Source organism: Ammospiza nelsoni, chromosome 2 (assembly GCF_027579445.1).
Source record: "Ammospiza nelsoni isolate bAmmNel1 chromosome 2, bAmmNel1.pri, whole genome shotgun sequence".
NCBI classification, from domain to species: Eukaryota; Metazoa; Chordata; class Aves; order Passeriformes; family Passerellidae; genus Ammospiza; species Ammospiza nelsoni.
Genome location: NC_080634.1, coordinates 88,400,656 through 88,418,142, shown reverse-complemented (window position 1 = coordinate 88,418,142; position 17,487 = coordinate 88,400,656). Strand labels below are relative to the sequence as shown.

At 40.3% G+C, this 17,487-nt stretch overlaps 1 protein-coding gene across 11 annotated transcripts in view; it reads left to right on the top strand.

Annotated features, from left to right (window-relative positions):
• Nucleotides 1–15,023, top strand: part of INPP4A (inositol polyphosphate-4-phosphatase type I A) — a 94,603-nt gene extending 79,580 nt beyond the window's left edge. For 6 of the 11 annotated variants that reach the window (XM_059466073.1, XM_059466074.1, XM_059466075.1 and 3 more), the window contains 3 exons: nt 1,998–2,110; nt 2,464–2,618; nt 7,747–9,721. In XM_059466073.1, the coding sequence (XP_059322056.1) occupies nt 1,998–2,110; nt 2,464–2,618; nt 7,747–7,927 (449 nt within the window). In that variant the 3' untranslated portion in view covers nt 7,928–9,721. Of the gene's footprint in view, nt 1–1,997; nt 2,111–2,463; nt 2,619–7,746; nt 9,722–11,848 lie in introns of those variants that run through there. The other 5 variants (XM_059466083.1, XM_059466082.1, XM_059466077.1 and 2 more) reach the window with 1 other exon arrangement.
• Nucleotides 15,024–17,487: the final 2,464 nt, after the last annotated feature.

Here is a 17,487-nt window from a genome sequence, read left to right as displayed (position 1 = left end):
GAGGAGATGGCCTGTGCCCTCTTTTTGTTTACAGGTATTGGTTTCTTTCTAGATGTAGAAATCAAACAGCCCAGCCCAGGACAGGCACAGTATTGTTAATTATAGAATAGAAATGTAGAATTGTTTAGGTTGGAAAAGATCTTTAAGATCATCAAGTCCAACTGTTTCCCCAGTGCTGCTAAGTCCACTCCAAACTGTCTCCCCAAATGCCAACTCCACATTTTTAAAATACCTCCAGGGATGCTGACTCACCACTTCCCTGAGCAGCTTGTTCCATGTTTGACAACAGTGACGAAATATTTCCCAACATCCAATCTAAATCTCCCCTGGTGCAGCTTGAGGCCATTTTCTCCTGTCCTGTTGCTGGTTGCCTGGGAGAAGAGCCCTGCTGGCTTTCAGGTGGTTGTGGAGAGCAGTAAGGTCCCCTGAGCCTCCTTTTCTCCAGGCTAAACAGCTGCTCCTTCAGCTGCTTCTCATCAGACTTGTGCTCCACACGCTTCACCAGCTCTGTTGCCCTTCTCTGGACACCACTGAGGTTGCAGTGCCTGGATGTCCTTCTTACAGTGAGTGGCCCAGAAATGAGCACAGGATTTGAGGTGTGGCCTCACCAGTGCTGAGTACAGGGCCAGGTCACCATTGGCCTTCTTGGCCACCTGGGCACTGCTGGCTCATGTTCAGCTTCTGTGGACCAGCACCCCCAGGCCCTTTTCCACTGGGCAGCTTCCCAGCCTCTCTGCCCCCAGCCTGTAGCACTGCCTGGGGTTGTTGTGAGCCAAGGGCAGAATCTGGCACTTGGTCATGCTGAACCCCACAAAAGTGGCCTTGGCTTGTTGATCCAGCCTGTCCAGATCCCTCTGTAGAGCTTTCCTGCCCCCCAGTAGATCAGAACTGCTGCCCAGCTTGGTGCCACTGAGTGAGAGTGCACTTGATCCTCTCCTCCTGATCACTGATAAGGATTTGAAACAGGACTGGCTGCAGAACTGAGCCCTGGGGAGCCACACTGGTGACCAGCCACCAGCTGGGTGTAGCACCATTCACCAGCACCCTGTGGGCCTGGCCCTCCAGCTGTGTTGTTTTACCCAGTGAACAGAATGTCCCACCAAGCCATGAGCACTTAGTGCAGGAGAATGCTGTGGGAAGCAGCAATAAAGGCTTTGCCAAGGTCCAGGTAAACAATGTCCACAGCCTTCCCCCATCTGCTCAGCAGGTCACCTTCCTCTAGGAGATCAGGTTAGTCCAACCTGAGACTTTGCTGTGAGAAGTAGGCCAAAAATAAAGCCTCAGGTGTCACTCACGTTGGATTCTTTTTGTCACAATGTCATCTCTTACAGTGCATACCTGAATAAAAATACTGTATTTATTCAGTCACAACTTTAGTTGGTGTTCTCTGTGGTTACTCCTTTAAAAAAAGAGAACTTGTTAAATACTTGTAATTGATTGTCTGGAGTGTCTTGCTACATGTGTAAGAGATGATGTACAACAGTTTGAACACAGAAGATGAGTACTGAAGGTACTCTCAAAAATTTCAACTACTTTATTTCTATTTAGTGAAATATTAATAAACAGATCATGGCAATGTGGTGTCCTGTGGGTGTTTCTTGTAACTGAAAGCTGACCAGCTTGCAAATTTAAAATCGAAAATGTGAGCAGAATAGAAAATATCTTCAGAGTTTCTCTGAAGACATGCATGTTCTCCTGTCAAATCTGTGACACTTAAATGAAGACTATACCAATCTTACTCCCTTTGTTCATTCTCTTATTATACTGCTATTAGATTCTGAGTCCCTGAAGTTTTAAATAACTGGAATTTATATTTCCAATTGAGTTTAATTACATGTGAATTTGTTTTGTTGATGGTACTAAGTAAATCAGAACTTGAATAGTTTTTCCAGTTTCAAGAAAACACAAATGTGTTTGCAACAGGCATACAGAAACACTTTGCAAAAGATCTGTTGAATACAGATGAATAAGTGGAGTTGATTTTGTTTGCTTTATAGGTCTACCTCGATCTCGTAGTCAGACGTGCCTGCCTGAACTGTTAAGATTTCTGGGACAAAATGTTCATGCAAGGAAAAACAAGAATGTTGATATCCTTTGGCAAGCTGCTGAGGTATTTATTCATCTAACCATCTCTGCATAGTTCAGCTGATTTTCTGTATTGATATGTATTTGCCCCTTTTTTATTACTGGAATGTTTGAATTTCTTTATTTGCTTGCACGTAGCTTGCAAATGCTGCCAGGCTAGACCTTCTCTAGAATGAGACATGGGGAAATAAAATGTATTTTTCATGTCAGATTTTCCCCTCAACTCATACAATGACATTCTGCTCCCTCAAACATGCCAAACTTTGACATTGAAGCCCTAGAGAACGTTTGTGTGTGTCTGAGGGGAAGTACAGGTGTTGTCTCTGGCAGGAAGTTTTGCCTGTAGAAAGAGTGATGGGTTGTCTGTCCCATTTCCAGATATGCCGCAGACTCAACGGGGTTCGGTTCACGAGCTGTAAGAGTGCCAAGGATAGGACTGCCATGTCCATCACCCTGGAGCAGTGTTTGATCCTACAGCATGAACATGGAATGGCTCCACAGGTCTTCACTCAGGCTCTGGAGTGTATGAGGAGGTAAGAGTTTGACCACATTACTTATTCCTAAATAAGGAACCATGCAAACTGCAGAGGACTGATGGTCTCTGTTTCCATCAAAAGAAAAAAAAAGTAAGCTAAAGTCAGGAAACTGTAAAACTGACTGCTAGAATTCATCCCTCCCATGCATGTGAGTTGCATATGCTAAAGCTGGTTCTTACCAGATTTATATCAGATGGGCTTGAGTTTTCAGTAGAAAATCAGGAGTTTTCAGACAAGCATGTAAAAATATGTTTTCCATTAATGCTGAGCTGACAGAACAGGAAACTGGTGCTTCTTTGAAAGTTGTTTAATGATGACTTTACCTGAACTGTCATAGCACTAGGTTTCTTAGTTCTAGATCAGGGAGATAACTGTTTTTTATTCTTTGAAACACAGACACCTGCAGTTTGCACTGGTTTGCCAGTGTATCCTTTAGCAGTGAAACACTGCTCACTGGGTGAAATGTCAGTATGAGTGTTTCACACTATATAGCAACCCAATTTCATCACAACGTGTCAGTGTGCTGTTGTCATATCAAAATAATGATGTTCTGTATTCTGAAGCAGCAGAGATGTTTGCAGAATTAAGTACTGTACTTAAAAAAAAAAAATCTGTTTACTGTTGTTCAATGCCTTGTTTCAAGCACTGCTGGAAAACTCCGTAAGTCACATACCAAAAGAAAGGATAAGAAATCTAGCTTTAGTCTTTATCAATGTAGTTCAACAATGCTGTTCAGTCCTGTTTTTCAACATTCACTCTTATCAAATGTACTGTACTCGTGTGTCTTTTCACCAAATTCTCTAGAGTGTTCAATTCTCTTATCCTTTCTGTATGTTTTTGCTGTTTGACCCTTTCTTACTCTTCAGTCACCTAGAAGAAAAATGTCTCATATAATAACACTTGCAGCCTCTTACACTAGTAATTTGGGGGTTTATACCTGCATCTAATTGAGTGGCACTGGACTTTTTTATTTTCAATTTTTTGCTGCACTTTTTGCTACATTGTCACAGAGTTAGTACAGTACATGAAAAGTGCACTCAGAAACTACTTAAACCTTGATATTAGAAACAAAACTTGAAACAGCTTTGTGAGGGAGAATTTACTAACTTAAAATGGACATCTTTATTTAAATTGTCCAACTTGTTGACATAGACATCTGAAACTCTTATACAGTTTCACAGTTGTGTATTTAATAAGAGTAAAACCAACTAGGAGAAATACTGGGAATCTTGTTACTTTCTTCAAATTCTTTACAGGGTCCCTGGGTTTTTTTAATGCAATCACGGACACAAGAGAGAGAGAGAGAGAGAGAGGTTAATAATAACATTGTTTTGGTCCTTCAGTCTACCAATTTAATATAACACAGGATCAGATAAAATAGTGACCCAAGAAAATTACTGCTTTGTGTTGACCTACACAGGGATATTGAAGGAGGGCCAATTTAATCAAAACCTTTGGCTTGAGTGTTCTACCAACATCAGGGACTTGCTCTGGCAGGTGAAAGACATGACTTTTTCTTCTGCTAAATCTTTGACTAAGAGAGATTGTGCAAGACAAATACTGACTTGTCCAGAAGGAAAACCAAGATTAGACCATTCTTCAAGCCCATCACTCTTCCTCTTATTGCTCTTTGGGATAGGTGGTCATGTTTTTCAAATTATTTTTTAATTCCACTCAGGAACAATGGCACAGAATTAATAAAGCGTAATGAGAGAGACAAGGATTATAGAACGAATATGTAGGAGTCCAACTCCACCAAATCCCATTCCGGCCTGGACCATTTCACCTGATTTAGACGACAGATACAGGATAAAAAAGGGTAGCAAATTGTGCCCAGATTGCTTCCAGGGCATTCAGAAAGCTTGAATTTTGTTCTTTTAACCTGGGTCTTTTATTTAAGTGTACTGGAAAAGCAAGGTTTGGTTCATTCTTAAAGACTTTTGAAGTTTCTGAGGCATTTAGAAGGACAGGGAAGTATTAGTAATTTGTGAGACTGAAAGTATTTAATCTCTTTTCTACTGACAACTTTCCAGAGAAGAAAAGCGCCTTTGCTTATACCAGTCTTCAAAAACTTAGGAAAGCATCATCTTCTTCCATGTAATGTTGGTCTTCAGAGATGTTAGTTCCCACTTACTTGTTCTCAGGGACTTCCCTTCTTTCCTAGTCTTGTGATAATTATGTTCAATGAGCAGGGACATCATGAAGGAAACATTGAATGTTCTTCTAGATTCTTATAGAAATTTACAGAAACAAGTTTGTGGCTTTCACCTTAGAAACTAATACCCTATTACAATAAAGTCATTTTCTGTAAATAAGTTACAGCCTTTCCAGTCCCAAATCAAACATACAGTAACTCCCAGCTCACAAATAGTAAAATCATGATGATATGACTGGAATTCCAAGCTAAGAGGACATGGCTACCTGACCAGTAAAGGCAGAACAAGAGTCAAAGCTGGCTCAGGTAGTCTCTTCCATCTGCAGCCCATATTCCCCTCTAGATCTTTGAGTGCCTGCCCTCCCTCTTCCTACCAGATTTCTGTCTTGTCAGAAATGCCAGTGGAGCTGTTTGTGGGAATGTGCTCTAAGGCAGTTTCAGTCAAGATCATTCTGGGTAGCAAAATCCTTTACGTGTTTTAGGTAGCCCAGCTCATTTTCAATAAATGAAATTATTTAGGAAGGTGCAACACAAACAATTTGGCCAACAGAGAAGGGCCATCTCTGGTAGGAGCTCTTGAACAGCAGGAAATGAGGTGAGGAAAATCACCATGGTGCTAACTAAAATGATTACATAATAAAGTCCTAGGAGTCATGTTTGAGTATGACCACTCATGAAATAAAACAGCTATGATAACAGTCTTGGTTGGATTTCTTCACTAATTGACCTGATTTAAGAATAAAATCATATTAAGTTGAGCCAGACCACTTAGCAGATGACCACCCAGCTGTTTACTACTTTCCCCCAACAGGACAGGGGGGAAAAATATGTGAAAAAGCTCATGGGTTGAGATAAAGACAGGGAGATCCCTTGCCAGTTACTGGTACAAAACTGGCAAATCAGACTCAGAGAAATTTTTATTTATTTCTTTCCAGTGGATTGGAGATGTTAAGAAATAAATATGAAAATTTAAAAACCTTGCCCTCCACCTCCCAAATGCAAGCTAAAGTAGAAGGGAAATTGCTCTGTCTCCTAACCCTAGAGCTAGTCTGCTGATGAATGTTTTGATTTAAGACCCTGTACAATTTGGAATATTTGATATTTCCAAAAGGTGACTTTTCACCTGTCAGGGGGAAGCATCTTTATGGGGCCAACAGTGACAAGGAATTCACTTTCCAGCTCTTGCCTCCATTCCCACCATATGTGTCTGTGTATATGTCTTTGTGTAAAATTGAGTAGCATGATACTAATTTTTAGTGGTGGGGATGTGGCATGTGGTGTTCATAATGCCAGCTTAGCATTTTTAGCCCTTCTTTACCTCTCCCAGTGTTGTATATTTTCTCTATATTTTAAAACACTTTTCTTCCTCCAGGCCATTTCATTGAGGCTTTATCCACCACTTTCCAGTAAACACTAGGTTTCCACTGATCACACACACACTCTCCCCATTGCTACAAAGAAACTGGGATTTGTAGGCATCACAGATTCAATCTAGCCTTGACCACTGGGCACCAGGAATGAAAACATGTCTTCATCGCCAATTTGGATCAAATCCAGATCAGAAATACAGTTGGTTTAGTTCCTTGCCCACCTAATTCCATTTGACTTGATGTGTCACCAGTGTCTGAATGCTCTTTTTCACCACCTCCAGGGTGTGTCTGATTTCTTGCAGGACATTGTCTGATGCTTACATAACCCTGCTACTCAGCCATCAAGGTTATGGATGGTTTGTTATGGGTGGTGCAAGTGCACAAGCTTGAGCAGCATCAGGCTTACAGATTGCATTTAGAATCACAGAATCATAGAATTGTTTGAGTTGAAAGGGACCTTGAAGATGATCTAGTTCCAACACTCCTGCCATGGACAGGGACACATTCAATTGAACCTTAGACCAGGTTTGCTCAAGCCAGCCTCGCCTTGAACACTCCCAGGGATAAACATCCCTGGGTGCCTCACCATCCTCAGAATAAAGAATTTTTTCCTTATATCTAATCTAAACGTGTTCTCTTTCCCTTTTAGCATATTCCCCCTTGTCCTGTCACTACATGCTCTTGTAAATAATCTCTCTCCGTCTTTCCTCTAGTACTAGAAGGCTGCAATACCATCACCCCTAAGCCATCTCTTTTCCAGGCCAAATAAATCCAATTCTCTTAGCCTTTCCTTGCAGGAGAGGTGCTCCATCCCTCTGTTCATCTTGGCCATTTAGTTGTTGCTTTGTAAACTAAAAATAGAGTTGGAGTGCTCAGGGTATAAGAGTGATCCAGACTTGGAGACCACACTACAGAGCCAACCAGGCTACCTGTGGAGCTGCTCTTCACTGTGGCCTTTGGTGCTCAGTGTAAGGAGGGGGTGCACAATGAGATGGGCTTTGCAGCATGTCTTCAGAAATAAGCCTATTGATGTATCCTTGAATTCATGTCCAAGCAGAAAAATAGGTGGGTGGGGTTTTTTGTTTGGTTTTTTTTTTTTTTTAAATTGAGGTGTTGGACAGGTAGTTAAGAGGTTAAATTAAATCACTACAGCCCACATGGAAAGATGTTTGAAAGGGTCAAATACTACAATGGTTATTCATGTTCAGCTTGCTTTTCAGAGCTCCACTTCTTTGCAGCATGCCAAAGCATGGCAGAGCAGCATGGGGTATTATTGCTTGGTAATCTGAAAGAATGAACATGGAAAACCATTAATGTTCAACCTACATGTGTTTATTTTCACTAGACTACAGTACTTCTTTCTTATTTTTCTCTTTTATTCTCTTTCCCTCTCCTTATTTTTATAATTGTACTGATACATATTTTTGAGATGTTTTTCCACTCTTTCTTTACTTCATCTTCTGGTTCTGTTGTGCATTCTTCCATGTTTTTTCATTTTCTTGACCACCTTGTGTTGCCATCTCTTTTTATCCATCCATTTGCATGTCTGTCTTCCGTTCTGTTTTATTTTCCCTCTTCCCAAACTTCTTCCTTTTCACAGCATTGGAACACGGGAGATAGTCACCCAGAAGAACTTGAGTGGCTTGGTGCCCATCCGAGATTTCAGACTAGATCCCAGCCTCCTCTACTCTATTCCTTTACTAGCTCTCAGCCCCAATTTACTGATTGTGTGGCTGTTTCTGAGCATAGCATACCTGGTGGCCAGATTACGTTGCAAGTGAAGATAGAGTTCAAAAACAAAACAAAAAAAAAAAGAAAAAAAAGAAAAACAACAAAAACCCACAAAAACAAAAAAGTGCTTGAATGTGTATTGCCACTTGGTACCTGCTGGACAAAGGAATGTGTCATAGCATTGTCTGCCAAGAATTATTATTATGCCTTACAATTTTACGTTTCTATTGTACTAAACTGTAAATATACATCAAAATATTTTATCAAAACCAGTTGTATTGAAACTTTAAATTATTGTTCTGCTTTCAGTGCTTGTAACATAGTCTGACATTGGCCTGTTACCTCTTTACTTTAGCCGGCCTGAAGATCTCTTACCAAATACAATTTTGTGTTACTTGTTTCATGTATTCCAGAGAAAGGAACTCTGTCTGAAAAGAATTTGTATCTTTTTGTATATTTAAGGTGTATGCTAACCTTGCCTTTCATTTTTACGAGGTATGAAGAGAAAAATAAAAACATGGGTGGGGTTTATAAGAAATTGTAAGAAATTTATTTAAAGAAGTAACAAATTTATACTTTCATTTAAAAGCATAATATCCAAATTACATTATTGAACAGTTTGTAGAAACATAGTTTTGTTCCTTTCTCATGGTTAAATATATTCTAATAGACTAGAAAACACTCATAAAACAACTTGCAGTGTGCTGCATGCAGAATTATTTCATTCTATTTGTAGATCTGCATTTTGCAATGTATTAAAGACATGAGGAAAATGAACCTTGTGGTTAGGAAGGGGATGTGACTGGCATTAGCCTGCTAATGATCCATTATCTATTTTAGGTGCTCTGTTATAGAACTTACTGTGAAATATGGGCATCCTAGAAGTTAAAGATAATGGTCTTTAATTTTCAGGCAAGAAGTGGGAGGTTTCAGTTAACTCCTTTAGTAGGTGGGTTTCAGGTTTTCCACTGGGCTTTATTTTGATTACATTAGACTAAATATTACTGTTACTTCCATTTTTAAGCGTTGCACAGCTTTAATAAATTATGATGCTGATAGTGGCTTAATGATAAGCGAGCAATGGCAAGTTAGCATTTATTTAAGTGGTGAGGCTGAAGTGGCTTCCTAGTTTAGTGATGCAGAGTAATTGCAGATGAAATTTGATCATCATTTATATATAACATCAAACTAGGGGAGGCCTGTTTAAACTGGAAGATTTTGTTGATGCTGTGGTCTGGCAGAGCTTGTCAATAGCAATAGCTGATAAAAAAACTAACCTCATTTAATGTAGTTTGATAACTTCATAAGGGGTTTTACTTCGCTTGGTGCCTGAGATGACATTGGGCTTCTGAGGAGAACTAGTACTGTGATTTGTATTTTCTACTATTAACTTGCTCAGAAAATAGAGATAGCTTTAGCTTTTATTATAAATTTTAATGGAACTGAGAGCTGCTGAGAGAAGTATGCTGAAATTAAAAAAAAAAAAAAAAAAAGCATAAAAGCACAGTTAGAATAAAAATCAGAATTAAATCCTAAATTTGGATTTAATTATTCTAACTAAAATAAAAAGTGTGTGGTTATATTTGTGTCTTCATGAAATCAGACTGTGCAGTACACTATCTCTTAATATTTTTCCTCACTATTCTTCCAATTTTGTTTTTAAAGGAAAAAAAAAAAAACAAAAAAACACCACAAAGACATATATGCTTATCTATATATATAAAAAGCACATATTATATTAATTTTTAGTTGCGATGAGTTTCAGTACATTGGTGCATCCTCACTGCTCTTGAGGTTTATCATGTTGTGGTGGTTTGGGACACATCCCTGTGCTGTGCTGATACCTGATGCTGCTGTGTCTCCACAGAAATCATCTGTTCTTTATGGTTAGCACTGGTTTGTCTGCTGGGGGTGCCCCAGTCTACCTTTTTACAAGGTGAGCAGTTGTCAGGTTGGACTGTGGCCTTGATCTTGCAATGTGGGGGTGTCCTGAGTTCAGTCTAACCAGATGTGAAAGTAACTTTAGAATCACAGAATCTCCTGAGTTGGAAGGGCCAAGGATCAGTTCCTGGCTTGGCACAGGACAGCCACAGGCTGTGCTGAGAGCGCTGTCCGAGCCCTTCTTGCACTCTGCCACTCTCCCTGGGCAGCTGTTCCAGGGTCCAGCCACACTCTGGTGGCAGGCACATACACTGAGCTCCCTGAGATTATGAATCTGTTTAAAGTGTGAAGGTGCTGCTCATGATTACCACTAGGGTTGCAGTAAGACCACCTTAAAACTGTTTGGAATGAAAGCCCAGGCTTCTTGGAAAAAATGCAGGTTTTTTCTTTTTCATTTCAATGGGAAAAAATTTGGGACTTTTTTTTTTCTTTTGGGGCCTGGTCTGGTCTGGTGCATTCAGATTTAAGGTGCAGTAGTGCATCCTCCTTATATGCTTCCAAAACAAGGAAGATGGCATGTGAAATGTGGGCAATAAATCTTTGTCACTGTATCTGTGCCATGAGGGACACATGCAATAACCAGATGCAATGAAATGTGATATGAAGAGAATGATTCACTTTGCAGTTAAAATGCTCACCTAGCATTACATATTTGCTAGTTAAACTTACTGCTTTTATTAGTTCTCTGAAGTATGAGTTGTGCAAACTTTTGATGTATCTATTTGGCTGCAAGAGCCATCGGGGGAGTTTTGTGAAACACAAACCAGTGCCAGAAAAACAGTGTCATCACAGATGATCCATTCTATAAAAGGCAAGCACAGAATGTGCTCCAGAGACAAATTTCAAACTTAGTTAAACTATTCCTTAAAGTAAAGAAAAAAAATTACTGTATTTTATGAAGTTAAACTTGGTATTACATACAGAACACAGTTACAGCCAGTTTCATGAACCAAAATTAGAAGAATGGTGAGGTCTGTAAGAGCATGAGAGCTTTCAAACTGAACCAGAATCCAAACCCTCCTTTTGAATCAGATGATCACAGCTTACCTGGTAGATGCTGCAGCTGTCTCCAAGACAGGACTAATCTGACATTTCCACCATAAGATGCTGTACTGTACACTTTGCCATGAAGGTCTAGTTGTCATTGTTTAGGTTCCAGTCCTCAATCAGGGATAATAATTCTCCTGCAAGCCTAAATTGATTTATAATATATATTTAAAAGATAGTGCTTCCTCTTTGTATGTCTGTTTTTTGGATATAATCAAAGGAACTGTGGATTAGATTTACAAGTGTAAAGAAGCCTTATAACTGGAGTAGTTTTCTATTGTAGCACAGAACCTCTTTGTAATGTGGGGCAGTTGCACCAAAATATTGGGTGAAAATTAAATTCTGCTCAGCTTTGTTTCTTTGGGGTGATGATGCAGCCAGTCTTTTTTGCACTGCTATTTCATGATTAGGATTTTTTTAGATTGCCTTGGTTTTCATGTCCATTTATGCATGCAGAGATAACTAGAAAGGCATACATTATTTTTGTATCAGCTCTAATCTTTAAGTAAATACTTATAATACTGACATACAGGGAACAATAAGATTAATTTAAAGCTCTTATAGAAAGATCTGCAGGTTTTGGTTTTCAGCTTTATGTGTTAATAAATTAGCAGAACTGCTTTTAAGCAACCCCTTGGGATCCCTTGTGCAGTGAATGGCATGTGAACTCCTCAACAGTGCACCTTGAAATACATGAAACCGGCGTGAAAGAGCCTTCTCAGTAGATGTGCTGCTGCTTTCTAGAAATGCAAAACTAGCAATCAGACATAGCTTGTGTCCATTCTGTGTGCTTCTTACTGGCATTGTATGATGAATCATCTCTTTTAATATTTGCAGTGGCAAATTAATTAAACGCTCATTAAATATAACCAACTTTATTTTAATGCTATAAAATAACCAGTTCATTTCATCTTAGTTTAAGTCTTTTTTCTTTTTTTTTCCCTTTTACTGCTGTCATTTTTTGTGCTTGTTTTTTTCCCCAGTGAGGGTTGTCGCCGAGAAAATACAATGAAGAATGTTGGATGTCGCAAGTATGCATTTAATTCCCTGCAACTGAAGGCTTTCCCAAAGTATTACAGGCCTCCAGAAGGAACTTATGGAAAAGTTGAAACATAAGCATACCATGTCCTTTAATTGCTGTTCCATTAAAACATGTGGATACACTCTAGATTAACACATGATTTTGTCATCCAGAAGAGATAAATAACCTTTTTGTATGTTTCGTTAGGTCATACAGAGCATGTTACTGAATTGGAATCTATAGTAACAATTATTCTGACACCTTAGCTTGAGAATAGTGTGATGACTCTCTGCCCGTTTCAATAGCCTTTATGTAAGATGAGCAGATACTGTGCTACTTAATAATTACCTATATGCAAATAGCTAGGTACCTCCTGGATGGGCAAGGACTCTAGGAACGGCATTTAGGCAGCTGTTTCCATAACATCTTTTTATACTGAGTTGATTTCAGATTGAGCTTTTCCTAAACTTTTTAAAACTGAGAGTAAAACTCAAAAGTTGTAAATAAAAAGGATCCTAGACAGTTTAGTAACTGTAGAACGCATTGTTACAATCAATAAAAGGGGGTTTGATTTAAAAAAAAAATCAGCACAATAAGAGCCAGGAGAAAGAATTGTTTTACTATATATAGGATGCCACCTTCATGTATGAAATTAACAATATATAAAAGGCTACTTGTATATATAAACCAGATATGTGAGGTCTGGTTTATAATTCAGTTCAAATAAAAGAAATTCCTGTCCTCTTTGGCAGATAAGGCCTTGGGCACACAACTGATTTTTAAAAGTATTTCAGAAACATCATGATGCTTAACTATTAATGCCAGCAACAGTTCCCCATGCCCTTCCCCTCTCTAAGGCAAGTGCAACAAGCAAGTCGCTGATGTTGCACGTGACATGTTCAGTATATTCCATGGTGTTGTACATTAATTAACACATTTTTACCCATGGTTTTTTTATATCACTTCTGGATTGTAAGCCTCAGTATCTCGGGGCGTTACTTTATTTTGGTCAGCATATGATTTTTCTGTATCGGTTTTGTATGTCATTACCAAATGTCTTAAAGTGCCCAATGCATCCCCTTTGCTCCAAAATCAAAATTGGGTTCTGTTTTCCTTTGCATTTCATCTGTTGAGAGTCCTGGTGGGGGAAAGTGTGGCCGGTGTCAGGGTATTTCTGAGGAAGGTAGCAATGCCCTGTGTCAATAGAGAGGAACTGCTCAGTGCTACTGCTCGTGCCTGAGAACCACAGGTGGGTTCTAGCTTATGACAAAGGTGGTCAGTTGGATAGCATATGATAAAAAACGTTCAACAGATCTCCTCTGAAATAATCTCCCAAAGAATGCCTTTGAAGCTAAGATAGCATTTTAAAAAGCAGCTAAATGTTAATTTCCAAATTTTAACAGGATCCAGTAATCTCTAGCTAGTTTCATTCAGCACACTGTCCTTTCCTTCTTGGTTCCTAAAAATCTGAGTTTTAGAATAGAAAAAAATCTGCCCATTTTTTCTTGGGGGAGTAGCAACAGCCAGGTAAGTATATGGCTGTTTTCTGATTTCTTTCTCCCTCTCACTGATGTTTGTCTGTGCTGTCACTGCTCTATCAATCAGCCATGTTCATTCTGCTCCCATATAGGTTTGGGGGTTACAGGTCCAGCAGTTTTTGCATTTTGCTTTTTGCAGTTTAACACTGAGCAGCATGTCACAAAGCCAGGTCAGAGAGTTCTGCTGAACTAGGCTGTTACCATTATTTTAGACTCTTTAGGATTACAAAACATGGAATTCTGTGCAAAAGCAATGTATTGTAGTACCTACCCATGTCTGAACAAATCATCTACAGTAGAACAGTCACTCGGAAATGTTGCAAACCTTGTTAGCCAATTAATGAGTGTTGATTTTGTTTTATTTTTTTGCTAATAAGTAAAGAAATATATGATGAAAAATTTTTCAGTGGGATCTCTGTAGACATGCTACTCCATTAGTTCTGCTCAGCCTTCAGTCCCTGGCCCATTATGAAATGCTACTTTATTTTTGTATGAACTATGCTCTTTATATCCCTTAGTTTTTATGAGTTGATAATTTTATGAGTTGATAATTTTATTTTGTCTATTTCAAATGTTGTTTATTTTAAGTCCTGTATTGTTACACTAAAAATCTCCCAATGTTCAGCTTCGGAAGGAAATAACAAATGTCTCTTGTAACAATTAGCAGCGCCGCTCTCTTAGACGGTGGCCAACAATCATTAGACCTGCTATAGAGCTTAGCAATCCTTTATTTATTTTGTATGGCAATGGAATCTGAAAATGTTGCTGAATTTTGTCTGGAGCCACAGCCCCGGATGCTGCGGGGCTGTGCCGGGTGCTGAGCTGCCAGCGCGGTGTCCCCTGGACATGGCACTGCCAGGATGGACATGGCACTGCCAGGATGGAATTGGCACTGCTGGGGTGGAATTGGCACTGCCAGGATGGACATGGCACTGCCAGGACAGGAACCGCACTGCCAGGACGGGCACAGCTCTGCCAAGCTGGGCACTGCTGGGATAGCCATGGCACTGCCAGGATGGACATGGCACTGCTGGGATGGAATTGGCACTGCTGGGCTGGCACTGCCAGGATGGGCACAGCTTGGGCTCCTGCCGAGGGCAGCGCCGACAGCGAGGGCTCGAGTGGTGCTCCAGAGAAAACTGTGACACGTGAAGTCCACATGGGACCCTCACAAGGGGGAAGGGAGCTTTTCTGTTGCACAGGAGAGGCAAATCTAAGGATTACTGTAAAATGAAGTTCTGTCTAATGTTCCTTTTTTGAGTACATTTTTAAAATTATAAAACATACAAAGGTAAAAGAAGAAAACTGTTGCCAAGTATGTTCTGTGTATGTTCTGTGAAAGTACCTACAGCACAGTTGCCTTTTTTTCATTTACACGTGTAAAATTATTGTATTATATGACACAGTTTTGTCCCAACACGACTGTATTTGCTATGCTTTGTGCATTGAAATATTTTTATTTATTTGGTTTTGGGCAGTATTAATATATCATAAACATATGGCTACTGTTTTATATATTCTAGTTCATCCAATCCATGTATGCTGTAAATGTGCTAGTCTTTAGGATGAAAACCAATAAAGAACTGACAAGAATAACAATGGTGGCTTACTTTTAATATGTCTGTGGTAAGTGAAAGTAAACACTTTCAGGCTCGTTGACTTGATACACTTTTATCTGTTGGAGAGCACATAAAGCCAAGTTGTGTAGGGAGTCATTTTACACAGATGTGCAAGTCAGGAAGTAGTTACTTCTCAGCCCTGTAAAGAACAGCTGATACCAATTTTCTGTAGTTAAGTGAGGCACCAGCTTGTCCCACATGGTGTGCATTGTGCAGCAGCAGTTAAGAAGTGATATGAGGTATTTTTCCTCCTGAATTTTATCTACTTCCTCCTTGAATATTCTGTAAGAGCTTCCTGAGCTTTGTTCTCTGTTCTTTCACTTTTCCTTCCATTAGCAGATTTTTTTCTCTGCTGCTGCTTCCCATTGAGCCAGCTCATCCCTCCAAGCAGCTTTGGCAGTTGTGCTGCTTTTCAGCAGGGAGAGGTTGTCCTTGTTGATTGTCATTTTGATTTCAAATTAAATAAAGTTTATATAATAGTGTAACAGACAATAATTCAGAGCATTCCGATTTCTGTAAAAAATGAAGAATAGAACACAAAAATAGAATTCTGTTTCCACTGGGAGTTTGGGCACTGCCAAATAGAATTTTCTTTGTGTGAAAGAGGGCTGAGGAGCATTGGTGGAGCTCAGTGAATTCGGGTTTTAGTTATATAAAAGGAAAAACAATAGAAGATAAAAACCCACACTGCTTTCATTCAAGATGCAGGAAAAGAAGATGCTTGACAGGTAGGAATTCCTGAACTGCAAATGCAAAATCAGACATATATATATAATATATATACACAGATTTTAAAACTTCTAATTGGTGTTCAAAAAGTATCTGCCAGTATTATTCTTAATTTTAAAAGGTGGGCTGTTTAAAAAAATGGTGAAAATCTGACATCTTTAGAAGGCATTCTGAGCTATCGGAAGTGTCCCATGTTTGAAGCTGGTGAAGGTGTTTCCATAAAGATTGCTCCATGTGGAGCCCTGGCCGTGACTCTGGGTTCCCTGGGCACTGGGGCTGTGTGAGGGGCCCTGTGTGCCTGTGGGCTGTGAGGGATCCCATGGGGAGCTGCTGGGAGCAGCCATGACCACGGGCCCTGCTCTGCAGCAGAATTCCCTCTCTCCCCATGACTTCTGCTGCCCTTCAGGCACGGCTGGAAGTGCTGGTACAGGAGTCTGTGTACAGCAGCACTTCTGAAGGGGTTACCTGGTGCCACAGATGTGCTTCAAGTCTGAAACGTGTACTGTGCCAAAAGAGAGGAAATATTCATAGATAAAACACAAAAAATGCATGGCAGAATAGAAAACCAAGAAGGGTACAACAAAAAACAGCAAACCACTTGTTTAAACCAGAGAAAGAATCCTCATCAGAAGAAGCTGTATGTAATTTTGGTGACCAAGTGTGAACTTTTTCCACCTTTTTCAGTTTGTGAATTCCTTAATATATCTGAGACTTATATCTTAGAAACTTTGTGTCTTTGTATTGTTGCTGACTGCAAGTGGGTTTGTTTAAAATATCTCTTCCCAATGAACTACAAGACTTCTAGGCAATGAAGGGGAAAACATAACAGCAACCTCTTTTTATCATATTGCTTTAAATGTCAGGAAAAGGTTCTCTCCCAGTTAATGAAATATTTTGCCCTTCACAATTCAGATGGATGCAGTTTATCTATGTATTTACAATGTGATTTGAAGAGGGGTAAGCAGAAAATGAGTAAGTAACAAGAGTGACTGACATGGACAGAGGGGTCACTGGGACCTTTCAGCCTGGACACCAGGAATGGCCAAAACCCTGCTCCCCATGGGAGACTGCTGGGAGTGTGGTGTTCATAACACCAGGGTTGGGGTTTCATCCCTGTATGGACCATTTGCTCAAGAGGTGGATTCGATGGTCCTGGTGGGCCCTTCTGACCAGAATGCTCTGTGATCCTGGGTGCAGACACAGCACACTGGGGAGTTTGGGAGCTCTGTGATCCTGGGTGCAGACACAGCACACTGGGGAGTTTGGGAGCTCTGTGATCCTGGGTGACAGACACAGCACACTGGGGAGGTTTGGGAGCACCAGGACCCAACCAGGGGTTCCTACTCATCCTCTTCCATCCACAGCCACCTGCACATTCCCACCCACTCTGGGTGTCCTGGCCAGCCAGGGAGGCCCCACAGCAGAGGCCACTGCCTTCCTCTGGTGGAAGGGAGGGAAGGAGGGATGGAAGGAGGGATGGAAGGAGGGAGGGAAGGAGGGCGCTGTGGAAGCAAGGCTGGCCTGGTGCCGTGGTGCTCACACAGATCCTCTCAAACATTGCTCCTCGTGGGCAAAGGCTGCTTGGCAGCACAGACCATCCCCTCTGCCACTGTGCAGCATCTCTTGTGGAAATGTGCTGGGACTGTAGTGTCATTTCATCTGGGAGTGAGAATCCTGTTGTAGTGTTTGTTTGATCCTGCATTTCAATGAAACAG